This window comes from Bos taurus, chromosome 25 (assembly GCF_002263795.3).
Source record: "Bos taurus isolate L1 Dominette 01449 registration number 42190680 breed Hereford chromosome 25, ARS-UCD2.0, whole genome shotgun sequence".
Taxonomy (NCBI): Eukaryota; Metazoa; Chordata; class Mammalia; order Artiodactyla; family Bovidae; genus Bos; species Bos taurus.
Window position 1 is genome coordinate 2188346 of NC_037352.1, and position 8320 is coordinate 2196665.

The following is an 8320-nucleotide window of genomic DNA, read 5'->3' on the forward strand; positions in this document are numbered from 1 at the left end:
TGTGCTCCACAACTAGAGAAGCCTCCGCATGAGAAGCCTGTGCACCGCAAGGGAGAGTAGCCCCCGCTCACTGCACTAGAAAAAGCCCGTGAGCAGCAGGGGAAAAAAAAGTCCTTGCTTGACTCCAGCTTTAAAGAAAAACAAGAGACTGAAGTCGGATCCCATCATTCCTCTCTTGCAAACCCTAATCGGAGTGAATGACGTCATCCTTTCGGCCTCCCTTCTCACCTCTGTCCTCCTTGGTCACTGCGGCAGCGTCGCTGGCCTCCTAGCCGGGCGCAGGAACACAACAGGCGTGTTCCTGCCTCAGGCCCTTGCACCCACAGTTTCCTCTTCCCCCGTAGGACTGCACGGCCACTCCCTCACTTCCTACCAGTACCTGCTCACGTGTCACCCTGTCATCATCCTGTTTACAACAGCAACGTCCCTTCCCTCCCTTCTTGTTCCTTTTCTTGCTTTCTCTTTTCCCGGGACATTTATGACTATTTAGCATAGTATTTGGTCCATTTGTTCTTTATCATCCCCTCCCAAACACACACAACCAGAAGGTAAGCCTCTGTCCCTGCCTTTGGCATGTTTTCACATTGCTCTCTGCTTACTTGATTATCTTTCCCAGGAAATACTCTGGGCTTACGAAGGGAGAGACCTTTATCTTATACACCTTGATGTGGTCAGTGTCCAGAAAAGGCTCCTGGCAAAACAGCAGATGTTTGTAAATGTTCTTTCTTTATTTATTTCTATTTTTTTAACTGATTAATACACCATGTTTATTTTTTTAATTTTTACCTAAAAATATTTTTATTTATTTATTTATTTGGCTGCCCCGGGTCCTGGTTGCAAAATGCTGAATGTTTAGCTTCAGTGTGCAAATTCTTAGGTGCAGCATACAGGATGTAGTTCCCTGGCCAGGGATCGAACCTGGGTCCCCTGTATTGGGAGTTTAAGATCTTACCCACTGGACCACCAGGGAAGACCCTGTAAATGTTTCTTGAGTGAATGGTAATGAGTATGATCGGTGTCGTCAGTTTGGTAGACAATGAGGACACATCCCTTTCATTTTTCTAATTCTTCACTCAAGCCCCGTGTTCTCTCTTTAGCAGACGTTTAGTCTCTCCAGGTGGCCCCACTCTGCCCAGAAATTATCTGAGAATCCTATGGGTTGACTTGATCTGTAGGGACCTGCTCTATGAGAACTGGAAAGTCATACTATTCCTTCAGTTCTGTTCCCTTGCTTGGGTCAAGGTCAACTGGGGACCCCATGAACATGACAGTCTGACGCACACCCACCCCCTCTCCCTGGTTACACTGTAAGCAAGCTCACGCCAGCCCGCCCTGCAGTCAAGCACGGGAGGTCTGCGCTTGCGGGTCTAACAGGTGGTCGTACTCAGAGGCCAGCACCTGGGGGGCCATGTTCAAGGAGCTTCTAGCTCCAACCATGAGCTGACCTCCAGCCCTCAGCTCATGCTGCTGACCCCATCACCGAGGAGGATTGCCTTTGGGGTCCTTGGGGTTAGTTTCTGCTAATGAACCATGTTGGAACTGTCTGAGTTCATCAGAGAAATTTCAATAACACCAAACTCACTATTCAACTTTCCTTGACCTACTCAACACATAACAAATTAAGGCTTTTTTGTGGTATCACCATGATCCCGGGAATTTCTACTGTCCGTGAGCCACAGTTACCTCTGGGAAGAGGGAGTGAGCTGGCCCTGGGTCTCCCAGACACAGGGATGACAAGCTGCCTGCAGGATGACGTGGCTCCACGTCCACTCCGGGGAGGCTGGACCGGCTCCGCTGACCCTGGCTCCTAGGAGGGGGTGGCCTCAGACGAGCCTGCTGTCCCCGGCCTCCTCTCCGCCATCTCCCTGGAAGGGCAGGACAGGAGCCCGAGAATGTCCAGGGCTGGGCGCACGTGTAGGAGACACAGGAGGAGAAACAGAGGAGGAGACACGTCTGATGTGCGAGGCTGGGCCCTGTCCCTACCGGCCCAGCCCTCCAGGGTGCAACCCCTCCAAGGAAGCCAGGAAGACTGCGGGAGACCAAGGGGCCCCCGAGGACCATGGCCGCCACAGGTCAGCTGGGGATGGGCTCGAGGGGCAGGAGGGTGGAGCTCCGTCTCCCACCTGACCTCACCAGCCCTTGCCCCAGGCCCAGGACTTGTGCCAACACCTCCCCAGCAGGGGCCCCCAGGACAGTTCTCTCTGTGGGTCCTGGGTCCCTTTCTCCTGCCCACCCCGACCCTAAGGCCAGGAGTACACTGGGTCAGGGTCCCTGCTCTATACTGTGGATCCCCCGGGGCAACATTTGCTGGTAGGACTGGGAGCCTTGGTCCAGCGTCCAGGATTCTGCCCGTGCTTGGGCCCATGAAGCTGAGGTCAGAGGTTGTGAGGTTAGCAGGGCCCCTTGGTCCCAGGTGGATGCCTGGGGCCTGTACTTGCTCCTTGAGCCCCTGCTTCCAACTCTGGGAGGAGGGAGGAACCGGAGATCCAGTCCCGGCGGGCGTCCTCGGGAAGCGACCATGCCCCTTAGGGCCCGGAAGGCCAGCCTGCGGTGCGCACAGGACGGCCCAGCCCCCAGGCCCAGCCTCCCTCAGGAGGCCATGTTCTGGCCCCTGGGTGATTGGAAGGGCTCCAACAGGTAACAGCGGCTTCCGGCCGCCCTCTTTCGGCATGTTCCCGCCCTGTCCCCACACCCTAGGGTCCAGGAAGCACATATTTGCCCAGAACCCCGGCCTCAGAAGAAGGTCCACAGGCTCAGGGCTGGGGTCCTGGGGCTCAGGCCCCGCATCCCTGTCACCAGGGTGACACGGGGGCCTCTGCTCTGTCCCCTCGGTGGGACTTGGATCTGGGCCGGACTGTGAGCTGGCAGTCAGGCTGCGCGGGGCCACCTGGGCTGGTGTCTGCAGCCATGTGCCACCTACTCAGACTGGAAGGGGGAACCCTGGCAGGGTCTCCCTCAGGCACCAATGGGACCCCTGCTTCCATTTCCTCCTTCTGCAAGTGGGGAAGCAGAAGTCCTGTCCCTCTAGGGTTGCCAGGCAGGGAGTTGAGGGGGGACAGGACAGCCTCTGCACCATGGCTGAGGGGCAGGCTGCTGCAGTCTGAGGGAGGCATTGAGAGAATGTCCCAGGCCTAGGGGCTACTTTCCTTTCCCTTCGGGCTGTAACAGATGCCCGCCTTTCAAGAAGTGGGGTCCTGGGGAAGCCTGGCTCTGGCCGCTCCCATGTTGATCTCTTGGCCTGGAAGGCCTCCCTCCCTTAACCCCACCTGGCCAGCTCTCACTCAGCCCTTAAACTTAGCTCAGATGTTGCCTCCTCCAGGAAGGCTTCCCTGAAGCACACCCACAACTGTGCATGTGCCTGAGCCCTTCCAGGGCGCTAGACTGTCACTATCAATGCAGATGAAACCACCAGTTGCCTCCATCTGCTTCTGCATCCATTCCCCATGGGGAACCCCTAGCTGGGTGCATGGCCCATTCTCTATTCCTCCAGAGTCCAGAGAGCCAGTAGCCAGCCAGGGTGCATACCTGTTCTGAATGGGTGAATGAATGATTGAGTGGCTTCCCCAAGCCCCTGTACACTCAGAGAATCCTGAAATTGAGCCTGGACAGCTCAGGCCACCTGTATGGGCTGCAGCAGAGAGCAAGGGATGAGGCCTCTGGGAGCCCCAAATCCTCAGAGATTATGGGATCGGCTGGGGTCTGCATGGGCAGACCCTGCGTCCTGTCAGAATCACCCAGCCCTGGGGTGTCGGACCCCCTCCTGCCTCCTCCTGCAGCTCTGCTCAGTAAGCTCCGCCCCGGAGGCCTCGTCCCCACAAGCTCAAAAGGCTTTGTTTGCATCCCAGACCAAGGAGCACCCTGGACCCACTGTAGCTGCAGAAGCTGGATTAATTGGTGGATTCTGATTCAGGGCTGCACTCAGGTCCCTGGTGACTTGTGCCCACCACCTGCCAGATGGCCTTGGCAGGGTAACCCACGGCCCAGCCCTGCGAACCCAGAGGGGTCATTTCTCTTCGGTTGAAGTGCTATTTGCTTCAACTTGAAGGATAATCCCAGTCAAAGCCGATGCTGGTAATGCCCTGAACCGTATACTGTGCATAGACTCCAGTGAGCTCCTTCTGGCTGTCATCAGGGGAGGCGATAAGAAGGGGCCACGTGGACATCCAAAACGGATGAAGGGCCGTAGGTTGGTGTGAACGACCAAGGAGGAGAGGAAACGCCTGAAGGAGCCGAGACTCCTGTAATATGTTCGCCTTTCTGCAGGTGGAATTCCTGAGGGTTCAGACCTTCAGCTTCATATAAGTGACTCCAGGAGGAGCCGTGTCTCACCTGGAAAGTGAGAAGAAGGGGGAGCCTTGAAGGATCTGGAGACCCCCCCAATCCCGGGTCCTCTATCCCCGCCGTCACCAGCAAGGACAGCCTGTCACGGCAGCATAATCCCTGACGGGACTTTGGTGCCTGAGTCAGGCTTCCGGGTCTCAACCCCTGCTCTGCCACTTTCAGGCTCCGTGATTTGGGGCTTGTTACCCAGTGTCTCCGGGCCTCAGTTTGCTCATCTGCAAAGTGGGACTGATTTGAGGGAGCAGTCATTGAGCTCTTCCATCAGGAGAGCTCCCCAAGGTGCCCAGTCACCGTGATCCTCAGGAGGTACAGCTGGTCTCCTGTCTCAGAGCGGGGAACTGACCCCGGGCCCAGCATTTGCAGGCCCCCACTAGACCAGGTGGGGGCCCCAGGAGCAGGTGACCCGTCTCTGTGACCTTCCCCCACCTCAGTGTCCATCCCAGAATGTCCCCTCCTCACTGGCCCCGCCCACACTCTGGCCCTGCCCACACTCTGGCCCCCATGGTGCCTGCTGCTCTGGCCATTCCTTATCCCCGGGTCCCTGGGGCCCCATAAATGCAGAGCAAATATCTACCCTAGTCCTGGAGCAAAGCCCCCATTTAACCATTAGGGGAAGACCCTGGGCTTGCTGCTTCTACACTTCTAGTGTTCAATCAATGGTCCACTCTGACCCTCCTTCCTTTTCTCTTTGACCCTAACCTGGGCAGAACTTCTGCTTTCCCAAACTGCTAAGTCACTTCAGTCGTGTCCAACTCCATTGAGGGCGACCCCATTGAGGGCAGCCCACCAGACTCCCCCGTCCCTGGGATTCTCCAGGCAAGAACACTGGAGTGGATTGCCATTGCCTTCTCCCTGCTTTCCCATAAGCATTCTCAAACTGAGAGACCATTTCTGGCTGAGCTGAGTTGGGGTTGAAAGGCGACAGTGGGGAGAAGCACCCCTCCCTTTCGGTCATCCCAGGAAGCAGAGGCAGGACTTGCAGGAGGAGAGCGGAGGGGACAGGGCTGGGGTGCAGGGGAGGAAACAGCAGAGGAAGAGGGACTGACCTCAGCTGACTCAGGAGACATCAGGACCCCAGTGAGGGTGCTGGGAGGAGGGACCAGCCCCCTCCCCAGATTCCCAAGACTGGGGCAGGGGCTGGGATGCAGTGAGGGGCTCCAAGCCCTGCTCCTCAGTCAGTTCAGTCACTCAGTCGTGTCCGACTCTTTGCGACCCCATGAACCACAGCATGCAAGGCCTCCCTGTCCATCACCAACTCCTAGAGTTTACCCAAACTCATGCCCATTGAGTCAGTGATGCCATCTAACCATCTCATCGTCTGTTGTCCCCTTCTCCTCCTGCCTTCAATCTTTCCCAGCATCAGGGTCTTTCCAATGAGTCTGCTCTTCGCATCAGGTGGCTAAAGGATTGGAGTTTCAGCTTTAACATCAGTCCTTCCAATGAACACCGTGGACTGATCTCCTTTCGGATGGACTGGTTGGATCTCCTTGCAGTCCAAGGGACTCTCAAGAGTCTTCTCCAACACCACAGTTCAAAAGCATCAATTCTTCAGCACTCAGCGTTCTTCATAGTCCAACTCTCACATCCATACATGACCACTGGAAAAACCATAGCCTTGACTAGACAGACCTTTGTTGACAAAGTAACATCTCTGCTTTTTAATATGCTGTCTAGGTTGGTCACAACTTTCCTTCCAAGGAGTAAGCGTCTTTTAATTTCGTGGCTGCAGTCACCATTGACAGTGATTTTGGAGCCCAGACAAACAAAGTCAGCCACTGTTTCCCCATCTATTTGCCATGAGGTGATGGGACCAGATACCATGATCTTAGTTTTCTGAATGAGCTTTAAGCCAAGTTTTTCACTCTTCCCTTTCACTTTCATCAAAAGGCTCTTTAGTTCCTCTTCATTTTCTGCCATAAGGGTGGTGTCATCTGCATATCTGAGGTTATTGATATTTCTCCCAGCAATCTTGATTCCAGCTTGTGCTTCCTCCAGCCCAGCGTTTCTCATGATGTACTCTGCATAGAAGTTAAATAAGCAGGGTGACAATATACAGCCTTGATGTACTCCTTTTCCTATTTGGAACCAGTCTGTTGTTCCATGTCCAGTTCTAACTGTTGCTTCCTGACCTGCTTATAGGTTTCTCAAGAGGCTGGTCAAGTGGTCTGGTATTCCCATCTCTTTTAGAATTTTCCACAGTTTATTGTGATCCACACAGTCAAAGGCTTTGGCATAGTCAAGAAAGCAGATATAGATGTTTTTCTGAAACTCTCTTGCTTTTTCGATGATCCAGCGAATGTTGGCAATTTGATCTCTAGTTCCTCTGCTTTTTCTGAAACCAGCTTGAATATCTGGAAGTTCATGGTTCACTGCTCCTACTCACCTTCTAACACAGCCAAAACGACCCGTAAATACTCGAATCCCGGTGACATTATTTTGGAAGCCTCTAGAGGTATGGAAATAGGTACCTCCTCCAGGCCCAAATGTCTCTGATATATGAAAGAACCAGGTGGGGAAGAGAAAAAAATTAACACCCAGTGACATGTTTCTGCCCAGAGGAGGACTAAGCCCCTCAGACGAGGGAACAGGCCTGAGAGCAGAGTCCATCTGTGACAAGGCCCAGACCCCAGCCCCGGATGGAGGGAGGGGATGGAGGGGGGCCTCCAGGGGGATGGGGAGGGGGGACCCCAAGCCAGACTTACCCCCTGCCCAGTAGGTGGGGCTCCACAGGAGGGCGAGGGTCAGTCATAGCAACATGGCTTCTGGCTGGAGAGCCAAGGGCTCCTGGGGAGAAGAGGACAGGCCATCCCATCTCAGAGAGGGGCCTCCCCTGACCTCGTGGGCCCAAGCATGGCGGGGGGCGGGCCTTACCGGGCCTGCGGAGTCCTGTGGTCCTGTCCTGGTGCTGGGAGTCTGGTGCCTGGGCACCCTCCTCTGGGCCCTTTATACCCTCCTGAGCCGTGTGCCCGCCCGGCAGGAGGAATGGTCAAGGGGCCAGTGGGACAGGAAGGAGCTGGGGAGGGCTCTTCCTGGGGGAATCCGCAGAGCCATCTGGGGGAGGGGACGTGCTGTTTACTGCCTTGGCCTCGTGGTCACCACAAACAACACGTGACTCTAGGGGCATTTTACTGTCACCTCTGGGTTTCCCGTCTGGACTCTGCACCAGACCCTGACTTCAGCCATGGCGAGGTGTCCTGAGAGCCCTTCCCAGTTTGAGCAAACAGGGTTCAACCCCTCGGCTGCTTCAGCATAGCTGCCCCCAGCAGCTTCACGGGGCTCAGGGCTCCTTCCTCGTGCAGAACCCGCTTCAGGGCCTCACTCGGGCCTGGGCAGAGCCTTATGTGCCCTGGGCTTTCCCCTCCAACCCTCAGAGCTGCAGCGGACAGCTCAGTTCTGAGGGCCTGTGGCAGGTGGTAGAGACAGCCTGGGCCTGGCCCTCCATGGCCTGTCACTGGAAGACGCCTGTCACCTTTCCTTTGAGCCAGATCTGGTGTAGCTGGGGATGAACTGGGTCCTGTGGGCTCTGGGATGACTGACAGCAAGGACCCCAGGATAGGAGGGTCACAGTGGTGCTCCAGGTCAGCTCTCCCCGGAGTCCCTGGGGCCAGGCCGAGGGGTCACCTTGTCCTGGAGGGAGTGGGGGGCTTCTCGAGGGCTGGGGATCTGGGGGCCTCGTGGTCCAGCAGGTCCAGGCTCCCTGTGACTGGATGGTGCTCAGGCTGTCTGCACAGGCTCCCCAACCATTGGGAAGAGTCACGGGGTCACAGAACTCAACACAGGGGTGACTGTGGGCATGGAGTTGGAGCCTGTCAGGTCTGAACCCCCACTTCCCTCCTCCCTGGCCCCCCTTTGGGAGCTCAGGTCACCCACGTGTCTCAATTGCCCCCCTGTTATATGCGGGAAGCAATAGCCCCTCCTCGCAGGGGTTGTGAGATTTCAGTGACACCTTCTCCACCCAGGGTGAACGCCAGGGTCTTAC

General features: G+C 56.0%; 1 protein-coding gene across 4 annotated transcripts in view; it reads right to left on the minus strand.

Annotated features, from left to right (window-relative positions):
* Positions 1 to 4394, minus strand: part of LOC107131805 (collagen alpha-1(III) chain) — a 29241-nt gene extending 24847 nt beyond the window's left edge. For all 4 annotated transcript variants that reach the window (XM_059881510.1, XM_059881512.1, XM_059881511.1 and 1 more), the window contains exon 1: positions 229 to 4394. In XM_059881510.1, coding sequence (XP_059737493.1) covers positions 1808 to 2713 — 906 coding nt within the window. In that variant the 5' untranslated portion in view covers positions 2714 to 4394 and the 3' untranslated portion in view covers positions 229 to 1807. The remainder of the gene's footprint in view (positions 1 to 228) is intronic.
* Positions 4395 to 8320: the final 3926 nt, after the last annotated feature.